The sequence below is a fragment of the Hemitrygon akajei genome, chromosome 9 (assembly GCF_048418815.1).
Source record: "Hemitrygon akajei chromosome 9, sHemAka1.3, whole genome shotgun sequence".
NCBI lineage: Eukaryota > Metazoa > Chordata > Chondrichthyes > Myliobatiformes > Dasyatidae > Hemitrygon > Hemitrygon akajei.
The window spans coordinates 133,535,782-133,560,125 of NC_133132.1; the positions used below are offsets into that span (position 1 = coordinate 133,535,782).

At 40.3% G+C, this 24,344-nt stretch overlaps 1 protein-coding gene across 8 annotated transcripts in view; it reads left to right on the top strand.

Moving 5' to 3' along the window:
- The window catches only part of LOC140733536 (pumilio homolog 2-like), a 138,502-nt gene that overhangs the window by 78,377 nt on the left and 35,781 nt on the right, over positions 1 to 24,344 (top strand). For 5 of the 8 annotated variants that reach the window (XM_073056988.1, XM_073056985.1, XM_073056989.1 and 2 more), the window contains 4 exons: positions 1,566 to 1,691; positions 7,895 to 8,037; positions 8,605 to 8,740; positions 14,326 to 14,469. In XM_073056988.1, the coding sequence (XP_072913089.1) occupies positions 1,566 to 1,691; positions 7,895 to 8,037; positions 8,605 to 8,740; positions 14,326 to 14,469 (549 nt within the window). The remainder of the gene's footprint in view (positions 1 to 1,565; positions 1,692 to 7,894; positions 8,038 to 8,604; positions 8,741 to 14,325; positions 14,470 to 24,344) is intronic. The other 3 variants (XM_073056986.1, XM_073056990.1, XM_073056993.1) reach the window with 1 other exon arrangement.

A 24,344-nucleotide genomic window follows, 5' to 3' on the forward strand; every position in this document is an offset into this window, starting at 1 on the left:
AATGTTTATTAGAAGATGGTTGAGAGGAGATTTGTGTGGAGCATAAACACTGCCATAAACCAGTTGGGACAGACTTTGACCATCTCCACAATCCCTTGAAGGGAGAACTTTGGGAGTTATAGGAAATACCCAGAAAAATATTATCAGTGGAAATTATGGAAGCAAATCTATTTACATACTTTGGTATGAAATCTCAATAGTTGCTTGATTCCTTACTTGAAATAAAATGAATTAGCCACTACAGTAAAAGTGCCCAGTAATGCAGCATTCTCACATCTGATTTTGGAAAAAAAACAGGTAACTTTGCAATATCTTCCCTTTATAAGCAATTCCATTGCAAGAAATTATTTCTTGAGATAGAATGACAGTGCAATGCAGTGCATTTTCAAATGACTTAGTTCATTGGGCTACGTAGTCCTCCATAGAGACCCTGCAATAAACAGTCTGCTGCATCTACCTCCACCCCTGTACACTGCTCAATATCTCCACAATTTTATCAGCACTTATGTCATGCAAAGAAAAGTGGAATTTATATTTCTTAGAGTAACCTTTTCCATATTTGCATACAGATAGCGGATCATTTTAAAATATCATTTTATTTGTCATGTATGTAAGCAGTAGTTTCTGTTTAAAGTTGCAACTTGGATGGTTTTGTTGTCATCAGTTTGAATCTGTACTGCAGTCAATTTTGTATTTGGTGGAATTTGATATCAAATGCAGAATACAAAGCACTAGATGAAGGCTAGAAAATACTGCTGTATTCAGATTTCTCCAAAGTTTTTAAGATGATTAGAGATCATTTCATAAAATAGAATCAATGGGAATTTAGAATTCTGCATACTGGCACCAATAATATAAATGGTGCATGTACAGATGAAGGAAATGTTGGACAGCAAGCCAGGAATATCTGTGATAATTTATGGTAGTTGCTCCTCAATCTTATTCCCAGATTAATACATGCACTATCCTAAATGTAATTACATCTTCACTGTAAAGGTTATAAGAAATAGAATTTCATGGCTGAGATGATTATATGTTGGTTTTCAATCTTAATGGTAAATGTTACCAGGGTACAACACTTAGACTAATTTCATTACAGAATCTGCAATCTATTGCTTGCCATTTCTACACGTCTAAAGACCCTTTATCTTGCTTCACTGATGGTTCACTGATTTAAGTTTGAAAACATGTGCATTTCATTTTTCTCCAGATCCTGCCTCCTTTCTGTTTCTAAATGTTTCTTGCAACTTAAGGGTTTGTAACCATACTGAGATGTCATGTTTGCAAGGACATGTGTGACCACTTCTTTAGAAAACTATCCCCTCTATCTCCATGATATTTGTGTTAGTATCTTCTATGCTATGGTAAAGTATCGAATCTGTCCAATGGGATGGAAGTTCATTTATGTTGGCAATATGAAGGAAAAGACCATGTATTGCTACAAAGAGTTATTTAGATTTCTGTGGGGAATTGCAGAACCGAAGAATGATGGACTGGTACTCAAAAATGTACCTTTTGGATTTTTTTGGAATAGGAGTAAATAATGTATTTTTTGTCTTGAACAGCAGGTGTATTTTCAGCAGGTCTTGCTCCAGCTGCCTTTATGCCAAACCCATACATAATCAGTGCAGCTCCACCAGGCACAGATCCATACACTGCAGCAGGACTGGCTGCAGCAGCTACTTTAGCAGGTGATCAACCATTTTCCATAATAGTAACAACTGAATAAAGTTGTACAGGCCTAATTTAAAAGGCTGTTGGGGGCTGGGGGTGGGAGAAAGAAGGAAGCAACTCAGTATTAAACACTTTTGTATAGATCAGAACAGATCATGTACTCCACTTGAACAAACTGCTTTCAGTCCCAATTGAAATCAGTGATTTCTAATATTTGTGTCTGATAAAGTTATATTAATGCTAAAGAACTTCAGCGAGATTCTCACCCTTGTATTGAAGGTGGAGCCAAATAACCGGTTTGGTATTTTAAATCTAAAAGCCAGTTCAGTACTTGGAGAATTGAAAACTTTCCGTTTCCGCTATCATAACATCATAATGTGTCCAGCCATAGTTTTCCATAGCATATTCTAAAGAAGTTATATATGCTACTTGTACATATTTTTGACTATTCCTTGAATTCGAGAACAGCCAAATGTCAGGCCTACTACTTTACCTTTGGCAGAACATTGAACCTTTTCCATCGATCCCTTGTAATCCTTAACCTTCATGTAGTAATGTGAAAATTACTTTAGAGTTGTATTTGCTAGTTGCATTAATTTATTCAGAATTTAAATTTTTTTTTCAATATTGCCTTAAATTCTCATGAAGATGACCGTACTTGAATTTCACATACTGGTTCAGATTTAGGCACGTAACGCTCAGAGCTGAAGTAAAATATTATCTTGTAATCTCTTTCTCCAGTGAATTCCTTTCTGAGATTTCTGCTCAATCATCGCTCTAAAATAACCAGCTCTCTTGCTGATTCCGTTATTCCTTGCTGCAGCAAACTTTTGTGATCTATGATTTATTTTGCTATTTTCATTTCTACAGTTTATGTCAAGATTTAAGTCCTCTTGTTATTTTTGTTTTGGCTTTATTAACAACTTTGTCACATTAACTGAATGACAATCATGTTATTTAGCTGCTGTCAAATGGGCAGTGTTTTCGGACTCTCTATCTCTGTTTTCACTCATTCAAGAAACATAGACATAGAAACATAGAAAACCTACAGCACAATACAGGCGCTTTGGCCCACAATACTGTGCCGAACATGTGCTTACTTTAGAAATTACCTCGGGTTACCATTGCCGTCCTATTTTTCTAAGCTCCATGTACCTATCCAGGAGTCTCTTAAAAGACCCTATCATATCCATCTCCACCACTGTCGACGGCAGCCCATTCCACGCAGTCACCACTCTCTGTAAGAAAAAAACTTACCGCTGACACCTTCTCTGTACCTACTTCCAAACACCTTAAAACTGTGCCTTCTCGTGTTAGCTATTTCAGCCCTGGGAAAAAGTCTCTGACTATCCACATGATCAATGCCTCTCATCTTCTTATACACTTCTATCAGGTCACCTCTCATCCTCTCTTGCTCCAACGAGAAAAGGCCGATTTCACTCAACCTATTCTCAGGTATACTCCCCAATCCAGGCAACATTCATGTAAATCTCCTCTGCACCCTTTCTATAGTTTCCACATCCTTCCTGTAGTGTGATGACCAGAACTGAGCACAGTACTCCAAGTCGGGTCTGGCTGGATTCCTATATAATTGTAACATTACCTCTCGGATCTTGAACTCAGTCCTACGATTGATGGAGGCCAATACACTGTATGCCTTCTTAACCATACAGTCAACCTGAGTGTCCTGTGGACTCGGACCCCAAGATCCCTCTGATCCTCCACACTGTCAAGAGTCTTAACCATTAATACTATATTCTGCCATCATATTTGACCTACCAAAACGAACCACCTCACTCCATCTGCCACTTCTCAGTTTTGCATCCTATCGATGTCCTGCTGTAACCTCTGACAAAACTTCACACTATCCACAACACCTCCAACCTTTATGTCATTGGTAAATTTACTAACCCATCCCTCCACTTCCTCATCCAGATCATTTATAAAAATCACGAAGAGAAGGGGTCCCAGAACAGATCTTTGAGACACACCACTGGTCATCAGCCTCCATGCAGAATATGACCTATCTAGAACCACTCTTTGCCTTCTGTGGGCAAGCCAATTCTGGATCCACAAAGTAAGGTCCCCTTGGATCCCATGCCTCTTTACTTTCTCAATAAGCCTTGCATGGGGTACCTTATCAAATGCCTTGCTGAAATCCATATACACTACATCATCTGCTCTACCTTCATCAATATGTTTAGTCACATCATCAAAGAATTCAATCGGGCTCGTAAGGCACGACCTGCCTTTGACAATAGCCATGCTGGCTATTCACAATCATACTATGTCCTCCAAGTATTCATAAATCCTGCCTCTCAGGATCTGTTCCATCAATTTACCAACAACTGAAGTAAGACTCACTGGTCTATAATTTCCTGGGCTATCTCTACTCCCTCTCTTGAATAAGGGAACAACATCCACAACGCTCCAATCCTCCAGAACCTCTCCCAGTCCCATTGATGATGCAAAGATCATCGCCAGAGGCTCAGTAATCTCCTCCCTCGCCTCCCACAGTAGCCTGGGGTACATCCCGTCCGGTCCTGGTGACTTATCGAACTTGATGCTTTCCAAAAACTCCAGCACATCCTCTTCCTTAATATCTACATGCTCAAGCTTTTTAGTCATCCGAAAGCCATCCGTACAATTGAAAAGATCCTTTTCCATAGTGAATACTGAAGCAAAGTATTCATTAAGTACCTCAGCTATCTCCTCTGGTTCGATACACACTTTTCCACTGTCACACTTGATTGGTGGTATTCTCTGACATCTTATCCTCTTGCTCTTCACATACTTGTCGAATGCCTTAGGGTTTTCCTTAATCCTGTCCACCAAGGCCTTCTAATGGCTCCTTTTGGCTCTCCTAATTTAAGTTTCTTCCTGCTAACTTTATAATCTTCTAGATCTCTATCATTACCTAGTTTTTTTGAACCTTTCGTACACTTTTTTTTTACTTCTTAACTAGATTTATAACAGCCTTTGTACACTACAGTTCCAGTACCCTACCGTCCTTCTTCTGTCTCATTGGAACATACCTATGCAGAATGCGACACAAATATCCCCTGAACGCTTGAGATTTTTCTGCCATACATTTCCCTGAGAACATCTGTTTCCAATTTATGCTTCCAAGTTCCTGCCTGATAGCCTCATATTTTCCCTTGCTCCAATTAAACACTTTGCTAACTTGTCTGCTCCTATTGCTCTCCAGTGCTATGGTAAAGGAGATGGAATTATGATCACTATCTGCAAAATGCTCTCCCACTGAGAGATCTGACACCTGACCAGGTTCATTTCCCAATACTAGATCAAGTGCACCCTCTCCTCTTGTAGGCATATCTACATATTGTCAGGAAAACTTCCTGGACACACCTAACGAACTCCACCCCATCTAAACCCCTGGCTCTAGGGAGATACCAATCAATATTTGGGAAATTAAAATCTCCCGCCATGACAACCCTTGTTATTATTACACCTTTCCAGAATCTGTCTCCTTGTCTGCTCCTCGATGTCCCTGTTATTATGGGTGGTCTATAGAAACACCCAGTGGAATTATTGACTCCTTCCTGTTCCTAACTTCCACCTACAGAGACTCAGTAGACAATCCTTCCATGACTTCCTTCTTTTCTATAGCTGTGACACTATCTCTGATCAGCAGTGCCACACCATCGCCTCTTTTGCCCCCCTCCCTGTCCTTTCTGAAACATCTAAAGCCTGGCACCCTAAGTAACCATTCCTGTACCTGAACCATCCAAGTCTCTCTAATGGCCACAACATCACAGCTCTAAGTACTGATGCACGCTTTAAGGTCATCTGCTTTGTTCATAATACTCCTTACATTAAAATAGACACATCTCAAACCGTCGGTCTGAGTGCATCTTTTCTCTATCACCTGACTATCCTCCCTCTTTGCACTGTCTACAAGCTTTCTCTATTTGTGAGCGAACCGCCCCTTCCTCTGTCTCTTTATATTGGTTCCCACCCCCCTGCAATTCTAGTTTAACCTCTCCCCAATAGCCTTAGCAAACCTCCCTGCTAGGAAATTGGCCCCTGTCAGATTCAAGTGCAATCCGTCCTTTTTGTACAGGTTACACCTGCCCCAGAACTCATCCCAATGTCCAGAAATCTGAATCCCTGCCCCTTGCTCCAATCCCTCAACCATGCATTTATCCTGCACCTCATTCTATTGCTATACTCACTGTCACGTGGCACAGGCAGTAATCCCGACATTACTGCCTTTGAGGTCCTACTTCTCAACTTCCTTCCTAACTCCCTGTAGTGTGTTTTTCAGGATCTCCTCCCTTTTCCTCCCCATGTCATTGGTATCAATATGTACCATGACCTATGGCTTTTCTCCTTCCCGCTTCAGAATATTGTGGACGCGATCAGAAACATCTCGGACCCTGGCACCTGGGAGGCAAACTACTATCTGAGTTTCTTTCCTGTGTCCACAGAATCGCCTGTCTGACCCCCTAACTATAGAGTCCCCCATCACTGCTGCCATCCTCTTCCTTTCCTTGCCCTTCTGAGCAACAGGGCCAGACTCTGTGCCAGAGGTGCGGCCACTATTGCTTCCCCCAGGTAGGCTGTCCCCCCAACAGTACTCAAGCAGGAGTACTTATTAAGGGGGGACAGCCACAAGGACACTTGCGAAGCGCAGAAACGAATATCACTGTGATGATTGTACGCTACTTTTCTCTCTAGTATCTGACTCCTGCCCTTCCCTCACCTGACTGTTACCCACTTAATGTCTCCTGAGGCCTCAGTGTGACTTCGTGCCTATAGCTCCTATGTAGCACTTCACTTGCCCTGACCAGAGGAAGGTCATCAAGCTGCATCTCCAGTTCCCTAACCCGGTCCCTAAGGAGCTGCAACTCGACGCTCCTGGTGCAGATGTGGCCGTCTGGGAGGCTGGGAGTCTCCCGGACTTCCTACCTCTGACACCCAGTACAGAATATTGGCCTCTCACACATACTTCCTGTCCCTTCATGTCTTCTACTTGTCACTTTTCTAAGGAAAGAGCTTTATTTGCTATTTTGTTGTCCTTCACTGTTGCAGTGGTCAGTTGTTCCACCCCAAGCCACTTCCAATTTTGTCTCTCCTTTTTAATTACTAAATAGCCCAGAATAATTAATTCTAAAACTAAAGTTACCAAAGAACCATATCTCTAATGGCTTTTACATTAAGGCTACTACTCACTATTTTTGCTATTAATTTCTCTTATATTACAGGTAGTCCTCCATTCACTATAGTGTCTTTAATTTGGTTTTTGGATGGAGGTTAATGAAGGCCTCAATCAGCAACAGTCATTATTTCTTTGTATTTGATTGGCCTGGCAATTTGCATTTGTAACCACCTTCTATTACTTGCACAATTAGATCCTTTGATTCAGTTCATTTCACATACAGATATTTGTGGTTATATTGTTTATTTATTGTGGCCTTCATGGTATCAGTAGGAGCAGTGTGTAACTGTAAAACAACTGTTGCAATATAGGGAAATGTGGCAGATGCTTTGTATGTTGGTCCCACAATCTGCATGATCAGATAAAATGTTGATGCAGAAGGAATAGTAAATATAATCTTTCATGTCCTCTCTTAGAACACACCCTGAGAGCAGACAAAATCTACATTTACTACCTTATGCAAAATTTAGCACTTCCAGCAGCAGAGTATTTCTTCAGTGGCACTCTGAATATTTGCCCCTAAGATGTACTGAAATCATTGGTTTGGAATTTTCTGATTTGAGTTCCAGATATTATTCCGCTTTCATTTGTGTTAAGTGATCTTCTAAATCCTTCCTCTTTCCCAATTATACATGTATCCATCTGCATTTTTTAAACCAACTTCCAGTTATTCAAAACCTTTAAATTTGTGGCATACTTGTAGGATAGAAAATGCTCCTAGTAATTAACATTACGGAGAGACTTTGAGTGTTCATGGTTCAGTAATAACTTCATACAAATGAAAAAGTTTTACTTCTGAGTAAGAAGTGCAGGCACTGGAGTTTCAGGTCGCTACTGAAACAGTAGCAACTTTCATGCAGAGGACAGTGGTGGGGGATTGAAAAGAGTCAGATGAATGGGTTGGCATTCATGTTTGGGAGATGGATATTGATAAAGGTTACAAAAGGAAGCAAAATATTAGAGGACTTCTATTAGTATTTGTGAACACTGTTTTCTAGTGCTGCTGAAAAAAGACCTGTTGCTTCATTTTTGTGCTAGGTCCTACCGTTGTCCCTCCTCAGTATTATGGAGTTCCATGGGGTGTGTATCCAGCTAATCTGTTCCAACAGCAAGCAGCTGCAGCAGCTGCAAACAATTCTGCCAACCAACAGGCTGCAACACAGGCACAGCAAGGACAGCAAGTATGTGTTTCTCATTGATTTCACTATCTAGGTTACCTTCCATGAATGGCTGTAACGTATTCTACTAAATTCTCTGTACAAATTTACATAAATATTGGATGGATATTTTTGTTCATTCTGTCGTTATATAGCAAAGAAATGGCTCTTTCAGTTCAGTGTGTTCACACTGATTTTCAACACCCATCCACACAATTTCAGATCCCCACCTCATTTATTCACCTTCCACTCAATTTACACTAGTCAAAACATATGGTTGCCAGTTTACAAACCAATGTGTACATCCTTGGCAAGTGGAAAAAAAACGAAGGAAACCCACATAGTCGCAATGTACACATAGACAGCCTTTAAGGTCCGGGTCAAATTTGGGTTTCTGGAGCTGTGCAGAGACGGTGCTAACTACTGTTCTGCATAAATTATATTTATTTTTTAGTTTCTTTAAAACATTTTTATAAATCATGCCTTAGTAATTGAATTTTAGTGATAAAGAATAATGAATTTATCCATGAGCTTGGCTAGCTGCTGTTGTATCATGAAAATTATCGTCTTTGTTCTATGCATAATTGCTAGGTCCTGCGAGGTGGAAATCAGCGCCCACTCACTCCAAATCAGGGCCAGCAGAGTCAACAAGCTGACTCGCTTGCAGCTGCTGCTGCAACCAATCCAGCTCTTGCCTTTAGTCAAGGCCTTGCCACTGGAATGCCAGGTATGTGTGTTTGTTACAATTACTTTTGAAGAGGAGCTATTTAATATGTAACTCCACTTTTCTCCATCACAGAAGACAAGCAGTAACTCCTGGAGGAGTGTAATTTCCTACACTAAGAGCACTCCTATACTTCATGCAATGTATTTTCTCTCAAAAGATGGTATAGTTGTTTTCCTTGAACTTCACACATTCTGAACTCCACAGGTAAAATCAGGAATTGGATTTACAAGTTCTCTCCATTGACTAGAGAGGTCTTAAATAAAATTTTTCTGTATTGTTATAATCTGATGAAGATGAACCAGTTAGACCTTCCTGACCAACATGCCATATTTCTTTTTGCTAAGACTGTGAGGATATGGGATAGAAAGCTTGATTATGAATTGATGATCAGGTAGAGCCAGGAGGGGAAAAGGTGGAATTGGAAAATTAAGGAAGCTGATGATGGGAATCCTAAATGAAGAGGTGAAGGGAGGATGGAACCAAATGGAGAGGGGATCTTGTTGGTGAAATGAGCTAGATGGAATCATGAGAAGGAGAAGCATGAAAATATCCAATGGTCAGGCTGGAGTATTTAACAAGTCCCGCGTGCTAGACAGGTCTAGACATTTAGTATGAACTGGCTGATTGGATCCAAAATCTGCTAGTGATAGGATGCGGAGGGTAGTGTTGAAAGTTGGTTTTTCTGATTGGAACCTGTACAAATGGAAAGGTGTGCAGCTGAACTCCAAGTGACGATGGAGCCAATATTCTTGCAGGAAGGTTTGCTTGGGGGGGGGGGGGGGTTTGTGGTGCCACATCCGGGTTAAATAACAGTTTAATGTGGAAAAGGATATGGTGAAGGAGGGAGGGCTTCAGATTTTTTTGTAATATTAGGCACTCTTCCAGGGAAGGTAGGACCTTTACAGTTGGGATGGTTTACACCTGAGCTGGAAGGGTACCAGTATCCTTGTGGGAAGGTTTGCTCGTGCTGCTCTTGGGGATGGGAGGTAGAGTGCCAGAGCTGCTAGTGAGGTAGTGCTGAGGAAAGTACATGTTAAGCCTATAATGGAACTGAAAGGCTGTTCAGGATGGGACTAATGTTCTGCGTTGCATCTATTTCAGTGCAAGGAGTGTTGTGGATAGGCTTAGAAGTTGGATTAGCATATGGAGTTATGATATTTTAGCCATTATTGAGACTTGGTTACATGAGGGGTAGGACTAGCAGCTCAATGTTCTAGGGTTCTGTTGCTTTATTAAACAATAGTAGAGGGGGAAATTAAAGGGGGAAGAGTAGTATTACTCATTAGGGAAATTGTCATGGCATTGTTCAGGCAGGACAGACTGGATTGCTAAGGCTGTACAGGTGGAACTGAGATAATAGTATAAACCACCCAAAAGTTAGTGGTATTTAGAGCAGCACATTTGTGGAGACCATTGTGAGAAAAATATTGGTGTGATAGTAGGTGATTTTAACTTTCCATATATTAACTGGGACTCCCATACTGTCAAAATACCGGATAAGATAAAATGTCAAATATGTTCAGCAAAGTTTCTTTAATATGTAGAGGTCCCAACTAGAGAGTGTGAAACTGAATCTCTTTATTAGGAATGAGATAGGGCAGGTGACAGAGATGTGTGTAGGAAAACAGCTTGGATTTAGTGATCATAATTCCACTAGTTTCAAGATAATTATGGAGAAAAGACTGGTCCTCTCACAGGTGTGGATTTTTTTTGTGGCAAAGGAATACTTGGTATGTGGGATGCCTTCAAAACTGCAGTGGGATCTGGGCCAACTGGAAAAATGGTAGATGGAATTTAATGAAGACTAGTGATGTGCTGCAATTTGGCAGGACAAACCAGGTTTGAACTTGCACAGTGAATGGTAGGGCGCTGAGGACTGCGGTATAACAGGGATCTAGATAAACAGATTCATACAGAGAGGATTGTAAAAAGAATTTTTGGTACATTGGCCTTCATAAATCTAGAGTATTGATTGGGATGTTATGTTGAAGTTGTATAAAACATTGGTGAGGTTAGATTTGGAGCATTATGCACACTTCTCGTCACCTACCTACAGGAAAGATAGCAATAACATTGAAAGATTACAAAAAAAATTTACAAAGATGTTATTGGGACTGAGTTACAGGGAAAGGTTAGAGTTTTATTCCTTAGAGAGTAGGAAAATGATGGTGATTTGATAGAGGTATAGAAAATCAAGGTGTGTATTTTTAAAGGTAAATGCAAGCTGTCCTTTTCCACCAGGGCAGAGTGAGACTAGAACCAGAGGATACAGGTTAAAGGTGAACTGTGAAATATTTACAGGGAACCTGAGGAAGAACTACTTCACTCAGAGGGCAGTGCAAGTGTGGAACGAGCTGCCAGTGGATCTGGCGGATGAGTGTTTGAAACATTTAAGAGAAGTGTGGATAGGTACGTGGATTGGAGGGGTATTGGGGGGGCTATAGTCCAGATGCAGGGCAATGGGAATAGGCAGAATTACAGTTTGCCATGGACTAGATCGACTGAGGGTCTGTTTCTGTGCTATGGTGTCTGACTCTATCAGTATGTTTGGAGGTGTCATGAAAATTGATGATGTTGTACAGCAGGATATAGATCAGTTGGAAAGTTGGGCAGAGCTTTGGGCAATGGAATTTAATCCTGACAAGTGCGAGGTAACACACACAAAATGCTGGAGGAGCTGAGCAGGCTAGGCAGCATCCATGGAAAAGGATACAGTCAACATTTTGGGCTGAAACCCTTCAGAAGGACTAGAGAAGAAAGATGAAGAGTCTTAAGTAAAAGGGTGGGTGGGTGGATGGAGGGAGAAGGGGTGAAGTAAAGAGCTGGGAAGTTGATTGGTGGAAGAGATACAGGGCTGGTCAAGGGGGAGTCCAAAAGGAGAGACAATAGACAATAGGTGCAGAAGTAGACCATTCGGCCCCTCGAGCCTGCACCGCCATTTTGAGATCATGGCTGATCAATTCCTTATCAATACCCAGTTCCTGCCTTGTCCCCATATCCCTTGATTCCCCTATCCATAAGATACCTATCTAGCTCCTTCTTGAAAGCATCCAGAGAATTGGCCTCCACTACCTTCCGAGGCAGTGCATTCCAGACCCCCACAACTCTCTGGGAGAAGAAGTTTTTCCTTAACTCTGTCCTAAATGACCTACCCCTTATTCTCAAACCATGCCCTCTGGTACTGGACTCTCCCAGCATCTGGAACATATTTCCTGCCTCTATCTTGTCCAATCCCTTAATAATCTTATATGTTTCAATCAAATCCCCTCTCAATCTCCTTAATTCCAGCGTGTACAAGCCCAGTCTCTCTAACCTCTCTGCGTAAGACAGTCCAGACATCCCAGGAATTAACCTCGTGAATCTACGCTGCACTTCTTCTATAGCCAGGATGTCCTTCCTTAACCCTGGAGACCAAAACTGTACACAATACTCCAGGTGTGGTTTCACCAGGGCTCTGTACAGATGCAAGAGGATTTCCTTGCTCTTGTACTCAATTCCCTTTGTAATAAAGGCCAACATTCCATTAGCCTTCTTCACTGCCTGCTGCACTTGCTCATTCCCCTTCAGTGACTGATGAACAAGGACTCCGAGATCTCTTTGTATTACTCCCTTACCCAACTCTATACCGTTCAGATAATAATCTGCCTTCCTGTTCTTACTCCCAAAGTGGATAACCTCACACTTATTCTCATTAAACACCATCTGCCAAGTATCTGCCCACTCACGCAGCCTATCCAAGTCACCCTGAATTCTCCTAACATCCTCATCACATGTCACACTGCCACCCAGCTTAGTATCATCAGCAAATTTGCTGATGTTATTTTCTATGCCTTCATCCAAATCGTTAACGTAAATGGTAAACAGCTGTGGTCCCAATACTGAGCCCTGTAGCACCCCACTAGTCACCACCTGCCATTCCGAGAAACACCCATTCACCACTATCCTTTTCTTTCTATCTGCCAACCAGTTTTCTATCCATGTCAATATCTTCCCCCCGATGCCCTGAGCTTTGATTTTACCCACCAATCTTCTATGTGGGACGTTATCAACTGCCTTCTGAAAATCGAGGTACACTACATCCCTGGATCTCCCTTGTCTAACTTCCTGGTTACATCCTCGAAAAACTCCAACCGATTAGTCAAGCATGATTTACCCTTGGTAAATCCATGCTGGCTCGGCCCAATCCTGTCACTGCTATCTAGATATGCCACTATTTCATCCTTAATAATGGACTCTAGCATCTTTCCCACCACCGATGTCAGGCTGACAGGTCGATAGTTCTCTGTTTTCTCCCTCCCTCCTTTCTTAAAAAGTGGGATAACATTAGCCATTCTCCAGTCCTCAGGATTGAGGACTGAAGGCAATGGAGAAAAGAAAAAGTGGGAGGAGCACCAGAGGGAGGCATTGGGCAGGCAAGGAGATAAGGTGAGAGAGGGAACTGGGAAATAGAGAGGGGGTGGAGGGCATTATCGGAAGTTCGAGAAATCACATTAATTTTGGAGACACCCAGATGGAGTCAAAGAGGGGTAATGTTAGGGCATTGAGGAATATTGTTGAACAGAGAGAACTAGGAGCCATTGGTTTTAGTTCTCTGTAAGTGGCAATATAGGTATATAGGGTGGTGAGGTAGGGATATGCCATGCTTTCTTTCATTGGTCAAGGCATAGTAGAGTTCAATCCTTAAGTTGCAACTTTAGATACCTCTGTTCAGCTGCATTTGAAGGTCCGGTCATCACACTGTAGAATTGCCCTCGAGAGAGCACAGAAGAGATTCACCAGAATATTACCTGAAATGGAGGACTTAAGTTATGAGAAGAGATCAGATTACCCTTTTTTTTTCCTCTGGGGCTGATGGAAGCTGAAGGGTGACCTGAAAGAAATATATATGACAAGGATTCGATTAACCATCCATGAGGTAGATAGTGAAATGTATTTTAGGAAATTGGCAGGAGTCTTGAAACATGGCAGGAAATTATTTTAAAGTGGATCTTAGGTGTGTGGTTTATTTTAAACTTAATGAGTGGTACATTCCTGGAACACGGCCAGAAGAGGTGAAGCCAGCAAATACAATTACTACATTTAAGTGACAATTACACAAACACTTAATAAGCAAGGCAAGATGGATATGGTCGAAATGCAGGAAAACTAATTTGGTGTAGATGGGCAAAAAAATTGATGTGGTGTACTGAAGGGCCCCCATTTCTTATTGTTCAAGCTTGATTATTATTCTGGTCTCTGGAAAGTAAAAGGAAAACGTATGATAATCAAATTTCATAATATAAAAAAAAATTATCCTATATCTGTTTTTAATATATAAATACATCTTATTTATATAATATAAAAATAGGCTATATGGAGATGCTCAGGAATAATTTTAGACAAGAGAGGCTGATCTATTAAGGATTCCCTCAAAAGCTTCACCTTACCATTGTACTGGATCTGAATGGCACAATTAAATTCTATGCTTAATTGTGAACAGTGAACAAATTATTTTAACAGCTGTTGGTTTTTGAGTTATGGACTTGAAGTGTGGGTAGAGTTGATTTTTTCCCACCTATTTTTATTACCAAATCACTACTTTTTAGGTTATCAAGTTCTAGCACCAGCTGCTTACTATGACCAGACTGGCACCTTAGTGGTGGGACCTGGAGCAAGAACTGGATTAGGGACACCAGTTAGGCTGGTAGCATCGACACCAGTTATCATCAGCTCTGCTGCCGCACAAGCTGGTAGGTTCTGGTTTTAATATGAAGCACTATATTCATTGCTTTCAAGTGAAAGATGTGTCTGGGATGTCAAACTTAATTGCTTGTCTGCTTTTTACCAGCAGCAATGGTCAGAATATATGATCAGCAAAGCCTCATCAGTGCCACTAAATTCCTTGCAGAGTTCAATGTTTGCTCCCTTGGCTGAATTTTGTGCTTGTTTGATTTTATTTGTGGGCGGTCATGTGCGTAGCCCATGCATGCCCCTATTAAAGGTGTTCTTTCCCCCCTCCAGATTGGAACATAGGAAAATAATTCTTCAATCCCTGTTTTTACATTGCACATTCATAAGCATAGCTGACTTAGGGCAGTGAACAAAGCAGAGGATGGTGACAGATTGCCATCTCTGAATATGAGATTGCTGGTGGAAATTCCAATGAAGGGTTTTTCTTTTAGGTTTGGGCATGTGCAGTCCTGCATTTTAAAATAAAATCTAGAAGTTACCATTCAAGAACAGGAACTTGAAGTTGCCTGACACCATGTTTAGCCCAATATTACAGATGTTAATTTATATTTTGTGGGCTATAATCTTAATTATTGGCCTTTTGGATAATGAAATTGATCTTCAGCGATGAAAATTGAGCAGTTGCTTCCAGTTACTGAATATTATAGACATCATTTGTAGATCATTTCACCATAAAGGTTAACTGCATATTTGGCAGTTAATTAGTAGGGCAGGGGATTAATAGAGGGACACTTTACCTTTTAGTCTTTATGTGCATTACTTCGTAACCAAGTCAAACCCAATAAAATCTCCGAACTTAACTCTTATCCCTATACATTGGTTAATTTCATAGACATAAGTGAATACCCAGCATTTCTTCACTATTTTATAAATCAATTTATTTTCAATTACAATGGATTTGTTAAACATACTGTATACATTCACTGTTCTTCATGCTACATTTCAACTGGGCACAGATCTATTTTTTTGAGAGCTATTTGAGGAGCAAGAAAATGCATCTCTTAAGCAGTGTACTCTGAACCTTTCTCAGCAATGTCACTTGGGTATGTCAGAAATATATTTTTATCCAGTTGTTAAGGCATGCTCAACAAACTCCATGCCTTACAAATCAGTTTTTTTCCCCAAAAAGGTCTAATGCCCTACCACAAACTGTTCCAGCTGCTACCATCTGGAGACGGTATCACAGTATAAAATGCTGCTATTAATTTACTTTGAATTATGAAAGATGTATACAAACTAATGCAAGTCTCAACCCAGATTTTGGGAGACAAAAGAAAAATCTAAATATCTATTATAAGTTATGTGAAGGTCATGTAACTTCAAATGCATGAAGATGAACTCTTGACCTTAGAGTCTACCTTGTTAAATCTTGCACCTTGATGTTTGCCTGCACAGCCATTTCCTCTCTGACTGTTATACTTTATTCTGCATTATGTTATGTTTTACTTAGGTTTACCTGAATGTAATGATTTAATCTATATTAACAGTATACAAGACAAGCTTTTCACTGCATCCTGGTTCATACAGTAATAAACAAATTCCAATCCCTTATTGGAATTCCGAGGCATGAAATAAGTTTCAGCAGTTGATATTGAAGCTTAGCAAGCATTTATTGATATAATTACAGCCATAACTGCGATGGGCATAAAAGTGAATAGCTGGTATTCAATGTCGCAAAAACAAAGGAGCTGCTTGTGGACTACAGGAGGAATGGAGACAGGCTCACTCTTATTGACATCAATGGATCTGGGGTTGAGAGGGTGAACAGCTTTAAGTTCCTCAGTATACACATCACCAAGGACCTCACGTGGTCTGTACATACCGGCTTTGTGGTGAAAAAAACACAACAACGCCTCTTTCACATCAGACAGTTGAAGACAATTGGCTTGAGTCACTAAATCCTAAGGATTTTCTACAGGGGTACAATTGAGAGCATCCTGACTGACTGTACAGGTGTCCCCCGTTTTTCGAACATTTGCTTTACGACACTTCACTGTTAAGATAGACCTACATTGGTTACCTGTTTTCGCTAACAGAAGGTGTTTTCACTGTTACAAAGAAAGGCAGCACGCGAAGAAAGCAGCCAAGCTCCTCCCCCAGAACTGCATTTAGCCACCATTGCTTAAGCACGTGCCTGTGAGCATCTGAGCTTTACTGTATGTCGATTTATCTTATTCGTCCGTTAGCAAGATGAGTTCTAAGGTACCTGTATCGGAAAAGTCTAAAAGAGCTCGTAAGGGTGTTACACTTAACGTAAAACTAGATATAATTAAACGTTTCGATCGTGGTGAACGAAGTAAGGACATTGTCTGCGAGTTGAATTTGCCTGCATCCACCATTCACACTATTTATACGCAGAGAGGAAGAATCTTGAAAGCTGCTGATGTTACTGTTGGTTCTGCTCATAGCAAAGTGATCTCTCTTAGTCGGCATCCAATAATGGATAAAATGGAAAGTCTATTGCTTGAGTGGATTGATGGGTGTACAAAGCTTGGTGTTCTGTTGAGTTGTACTTAAGGAGAAATCAGTCAGTCTTTTTAATAAGCTGAAGCAGAAAGCACTGGACGATGGTGATGAAAGTGTTGCGAAAGTGGAATTTAAAGGTAGTCTTGGGTGGTTTGATCAGTTTCTGAGGCGAAGGCAGCTTCATAGTTTAACATTTACTGGAGAGAGTGCTTCGGCTGATACTGAAAAGTTCCCAGGAGAACTGAAGAAAATAATTACAGAAGGTGGTGGTTCATATAAGCAAGTGTTTAACTGTGACGAAGCTGCAATTTATTGGAAAAAATGGCCGAGGAAGACATTTATTTCGATAGAAGAAAAGCAGGCTAAGGGGCACAAGGCATCGAAGGACAGGTTTACCTAATGCCTATTATTAACGCCACTGGTGATGCTGTCCTTAAGCCTCTACTAGTGTACCATTCAGAAAATCCGAGGGCACTTAAAGGCGTTGATAAGAAAATACTTCCCGTTGTGTTCCATTCACATCCAAGTGGTTGGAATACCCAAGTGCTTTTTTCTGAGTATGTGAGTAGATACGGTAGTCCTTTTGTTGACAAACATCGTAGAGAAAATAACCTCAATAATAAGTGTCTTGTGATTGTCGATAATTGTGCTGCTCATCCACCTGGCATTACCGAGTATGGCGGTAACATTCGTGTTGCATTCTTACCGCCGAATACATCATCATTGCTGCAGCTGTGTGACCAAGGCCTAATAGCCACAATTAAGGCTTACTATACGCAAGATGTGATGTGTTTTATTGTAAGTGCCATTGACAGAGAGGGCAACTCCGAAGCATCTTTGCGAGAGATCTGGAAAGAGTACAATATAAAACTGGCAATCGTCAACATTGGAGATGCTCTCGATAGACTAACAGTCTCGATGAGAAATGGCGGTTGGAGGAAACTATATCCCGAAGCAGTGAATGATTTTAAAGGCTTCGAACCATCAACAATAAGTACGGCAATAGTGAGTTTGGCTAAGGAGGCTGGGTTTGTGGAAGTTGACAAAGATGATGTTGAAGAGGTTTTGGCATCCCATGACCAAGAACTGACAGATGAAGAGCTGATACAATTGCAAGAGGAAAAGATAACAATTGAAACCAAACGCAGTAGCAAACGGCCTGAAAGTGAAGTCATCGATGAGATTTTCGCTGCGATTGACAATGCTGCAATGATTGCAGGAAAGTATGACTTTAACTTTGAAAGGGTACATAGATTTGGGGCATGTTTGCAGGGTGGTTTGAGTGCTTACAAAGAACTGTATGATAGAAAAATGCGCGAGGCTAAGCAGTCAAGCATACTGTCGTTTTTCAAGCCTTCCATATCAGCCACAGCAGATGACGAAACTCGACCTTCGACATTGAGGCAGGCAGACATAGAAGATGACCTGCCTGCCCTGATGGAAACAGATGACGATGAGATGACACCCCAGTCTCCCACCACCCCAGCCTCCGACGACTCAGCCTAACACACTATCATCGGTGTGCTTGCTGTCTTCCGGATTCCAGTAAGTAAAACTACATTGTACATACATTATTTCTTCTTTATATAGGCTGTGTATTTTATGTGTTATATTTGGTTTCATTTGGCAGCTTCATAGATTAAAGGTAACTGGAGAGTGCTGCCGAGTGCGCTTGCGCCAAATGTTTCTGCCGAGAGTGCTTGCGTGAGATTTTCGTTACGGTGGACAGTACTGTACTGCAATGATTGCAGAAAAGTATTTCTACTTTATATAGTCTGTGTATTTATCATAACATTCCTGATTTTACTGTATGTTACTGTTATTTTAGGTTTTGTATGTTATTTGGCATGATTGGGTAGGTTATTTTTTGGATGTGAGAACGCTCACAAATTTTTCCCATATAAATAAATGGTAATTGCTTCTTCACTTTACGACATTCTGGCTTACAAATCATTTCATAGGAACGCTCTACCTTCGGCTAGCGGGGGAAACCTGTATCACTGCCTGGTATGGGAACTGTACTTCCCTCAATCGCAGGACTCTGCAGAGAGTGGTATGGACAGACCAGCACATCTGTGGATGTAAACTTCTCACTATTCAGGACATTCACAGCGATGGATGTGAAAAAAGGGCCGGAAGGATCATTGGAGACCCAAATCACCCCAACCACAAACTCTTCCAGCTGCTACCATCTGGTATCACAGTATAAAAGCCAGGACCAACAGGCTGCAGGACAGCTTCTTCCATAAGGCCATCAGACTGATTAATTCACACTGACACAATTATATTCTATGCTATTTTGACTGTTCTGTTGTACATACTATTTATTATAAATTACTATAAATTGCACATTCAAATGGTGATGTAACGTAAAGAATTTTACTCCTCATGTATGTGTAGGATGTAAGAAATAAAGTCAATTCAATTCAAATCAGGAAGATAGTCGATTTTGATGATGATTTTTGATGATGCCTCATGTTAGAAGGAATTACATAAAATACTTGTTTCCTTTTCCATCATTCTTCAAGATGTTGCATTGTTACATGTCTTATGATTCTAGGCCATGTAGAGAAGAGAGTACCATACCACCAGTACCTATCTTGTAATAGGTACTAGGTTCCAGCATCAGTGCAAAATGACAAGAATGATTGTCAATTAGTTATCTTAATGTGAGAAACTTCTGCAGATCAAATGGGAGTGGCTAGAAAAAGGAGACCCATTCTTTGTTGATGTGGTACCTTTCTCATGTCATCCCATCGTAGATAAATCAGAAACTTGGGGAATGTTATTGATTGCTGTCTGTCTCCCTTGTTTGGGAATTTAAGAGAAGTTAACCGGATTTCTTAAAAATCAATCTGTTTTAAAACTTATCCATTTCTGGGCAATAATCAACCTTCCTTATATTTAAGGATTAATGAATATTTGGGATTAAGATGATTTTATTCATTTATTTATTCATATCTCAATTACTGTGTACATTTCTGATTCACCAAGTGACAGGGAAAATGGGGTTGCACCGGAGAGCCTGAAAGGACAATTTACAAAGATTATTTTTTCTGTTTCATTCTGGCTTCTCCCTTCCTTTTCAATCCCGATGAAGGATCTTGGCCATAAATGTCAACTGTTCATTTCTGCAGCTGCTGCCTGACCTGTTGAGTTCCTCTAGTATTTTGTATGTGTTGCTCTGGATTTCCAACATCTCAGGGTCTCTTGTATTTACAAATCTGTTCCCAAATCCTGAAAACCTATGCTATGAGGGAAGATTGTATAAGTTAAGGTAACTTTATTTGCCACAAAAGAGGCTGAAGTGAGACTCAAATGAAGTGTAAAAACATATGAATGGGCAAGAGAGTAGATAGGAATAACAAGATCGAACTTGATGCTTAACGGTGCTGGAGGCGGAAACCCTATTTACATTGAATTAGTATTGGATATGTTCTTGAATCCCCAAAAAAAGCACTGTGCTTTATACTTGATGTTTAGATTGGGATAATGTCAAGGCTGCAGTAAAGGAGGAAATCATGGATTGTCTACTGAGTCAGTATGGGTGGAAGTTACTGGCAGAAACTCTACAATGTGTTTTTCTTTTTTATTGACCCCACAACAGTACAGGGACATCAAGGAGTAGATAGAGAGGCAGATTCTGGAACCGTGCAATAGTAATAGGGTTGTTGTGATAGGACTTTCTTAATATTGATGAGCATCTCCTTAGAGCAAGGGGTTTAGATGGGGTGGATTTTGTTAAGTGTGTTCAGAAGGTTTCTTGACACAATATGTAGATAACCAACTAGAGGAGAGGCTGTATTTGATCTGGTATTGGGAAATGAACCTGGTCAGGTGTCAGATCTCTTGGTGGGAGAGCATTTAGGAGGTAGTGATCACAGCTCTATTTCTTTTACCATAGCGTTGGAGAAGGATAGGAGCAGACAATTTGGGAAAACATTTAATTGGGGGTAGGGGGAAATATGATGCTATTAGGCAAGAACTTGGGAACATAAATTGGGAGTAGATGTTCTCAGGGAAATACATGGCAGAAGTGTGGCAAATGTTCAGTGAACATTAGCATGGCATTCTGCATAAATGTGTTCCACTGAGACAGGGAAAGGATGGTAGAGTAAAAATACCATGATGTACAAAGGATGTGGAAAATCCAGTTAAGAACAAACAAAAATCTAGTGAAAGGTTTAAGAAACTAGGTACTGAGAGTGTTCTGGAAAATTACAGGAAGGAGCTTAAGAATGAAATTAGAAGAGCTAGAAGGGGCTATGAGAAGACCTTGGCAAACAGGATTAACAAAAACCCCAAGGCGTTCTACAAGTATGTGAAGAGCAAAAGGATGAGCCATGTGAGAAAGGGATCAATCAGATGCGATACTGAAAACGTGTGCATGCAATCAGAGTAGGTAGCAGAGATACTTAATGAATACTTTGCTTCATAATTCACCTGGAAAAAGGACCTTGGCATTTGTGGAGATGACTTACAGCATACTGAATGCTTGAGCATATAGACATTAAGAAAGAGGATGTGTTGGAGCTTTTGAAAAGCATTAAGTTAGATATGTCACAGGACTAGACGAGATATACCCTAGGGTATTGTGGCAAGCAAGCGAGATTGCTGAGCCTCTGGTGATGATCTTTGCATCTTCAACAGGGACAGGAGAAGTATTGGAGGATTGGAAGGGTTGCAAATGTTATTCCCTTGTTTAAGAAAGGGAGTAAAGATAACCCAGGAAATTATAGACCAGTGGTCTTAACTTCAGTGGTGGGCAAGTTGTTAGAGAAGATCCTGAAAGGCGGGATTTATGAGCATTTGCAGAGACATAATCTGATTAAAAATAGTCAGCATGGCTTTGTCAAGGGCAGGTCGTGCCTTACAAGCCTAACAATTCTTTGAGGAGGTAACAAAACACATTGATAAAGGTAGAGCAGTGGATGTACTGTATATGGATTTCAGTAGGGTCCCCCATTCAAAGCTCATTCAAAAAGTAATGAGGCTTGGGATACTAGGAGGCCTTGCTTTGTGGATCCAAAATTGGCTTGCCCACAGAAGGCAAAGAGTGGTTGTAGATGATTCATATTCTGCATGGAGCACAGTGACCAGTGGTGTTCCACAGGGATCTGTTCTGGGACCCCTCCGCTTTGAAAGCTGCTGTGCACCTTGACATAGTTGTTAAGAAGTCGTATGGTGTGTTGGCTTTCAAAAGTTGTAGGATTGAGTTCAAGAACTATGAGGTAATGTTACAGCTATATAAGACCTTGGACCCCATTTGGAGTACTGTGTTCAGTTCTGGTCACCTCACTACAGGAAGAATGTGGATAGTTTCGAAAGAGTGCAGAGGAGATTTATAAGGATGTTGTCTGGATTGGAGAGCATGCAGTTGAGTGAACTTGATCTTTTCTCCTTGGAGCAACGGAGGATGAGAGGTGTTAATCGTGTGTATAGCCAAGGGCTTTTTTTAACCCAGGGCTGAAATGGTTAACACGAGAGGCCATAGTTTTAAGGTGCTTGGAAGTAGATACGGAGGGAATGTCAGGACTAAGTTTTTCACACAGCGAGTGGTCGGTGCATGGAATGCACTACCAGCAATGGTGGTGGGGTCTTTTAATAAGATACAATAAGGTCTTTTAAGAAACTTTTAGATAAGTGCATGGAGATTAGAAAAATAGAGGGCTATGCGGTAGGGTAATTCTAGGCAGTTTTTAGAGTAGGTTACATGGTCAGCACAACATTGTGGCCTGAAGGGCCAGTAATGTGCTGTAGATTTGTATGTTATATGGTCTAACCACAAACCTGTATGGGTTTTATATAGTTCCTTATCCATTTTATCAAATTGTATTCAAACCATTTGTGTTATAGTTAATTCTTCTAACTTTAATTTTCCACTGTCTTTCAGTTTTGAATGTAGCTCCTAACAAACACGTCTTTGCTATATTGAATACCCATAAAAATGTAACTTAATGTTGTTTTTGGAAATTCCCGATCAACAAGGCAGTTCCTATAGTCACTGTTTTCTTTCAAACCCCTAGTTACATTAAGTCCTTGATAGCTTTTAAACTTAAATGGAGTTCTAAGAAAAGTTCACTCTGTAAAGGAGCTGTGTGTGCTGTGAAACATATATGGTCACTGTAAGATCATATGGAATAGAAATACGAGCATTTAACTTGACTGTATTGCCCCCTTCTGTAAGATCATAACTGATTTCAGCTTGGCTGATTTCAAATGTAATTTAAATTTTTGACTAACATGCTTTTTAAAAACACACAACTTACTAACTTCCATACATTGACTTGTTGTCACTGGAATCGATGTCTGATAGTTTGCAATGACCAAATGAAAATTGGACATGGTAGTGGGTGTGTCAAAGGCCATAAAATTGGTTGATGCTTATGCTGACTATTGTATATTATCATCATGTATAACTACTTTAAGATTGGTCATCATTATGTACTCTGTCGTATGACGTAGGTGATCATTGTGACCATGATTATTGTTGGCAAATCTATCTACAGAAATGATTTGCCTTTGCCTCCTTCTGGGCAGATTGCTACTTGGGGTAAATTTTCAAATGGTATGCTTAGATTTTGTGCAGATACACTAAGTGTAGTCTGAGGTCTAACCATTAAACTTTCATATGCAAAATTGTTAGTATTTAAGAAAAGCATAAAATAGAAATGAATAAAGGTAATTTCTAGAGATTATCTATAACTGTCTGATGCTCCTGTAGTCTAAAATGGAAGAACTAAATGCCCCTGTCTTCCACCTGTAATTGTATTTAAGTCTGGTGATTTTCCAGAAGCATTGTTAGCTTGGCCTAAAGTGTATGTGTTTCCATGGAATATAATTGTACATACTTGTATAGCTAAATCTAGGTTTGTCATGGATAATTTTTCACAAGTTATTTAATCCCCAAGTTCTGTAAGTAAAAAAAATTCCAACTGCTTTTATCAAAATCTGACAAAGTGATCTATTTCTACTTGAATGTCTGAAGGGGTTAACATTCCAGCAGTGGAAGTAGTCAAAAATAAGTCTGAACCATAGACAAGTGTTTTGCATGTTTTCGATTTTCACAGGAGTTAAAATGAGATGAAGTGTGGCTTAGGTCACGTTGTGAAGTTGTTTCAATCTCACCATATTGAGAATTTTCAAGCAACTCGTCCTTTGATTGGAACATGAACCAAAATGACTTCAGCTTTTCCTTCAACTGTGTCCACTTGCAAAATAATCTACCTGTTGTGTATTCTTATGCTGTTGAAAAATCACCTTTGCTGAACCCATTACTTGCATTACTGCATTGTTTGCATCTGTATCACCTCGTCTGTTAACTCACAAATTCTTTCTTCATGGTTTGAGAGGTGTTCATTTAATCCATAGGCAGCCAATTAATTTGTAACAACTTAACTATTTTAAG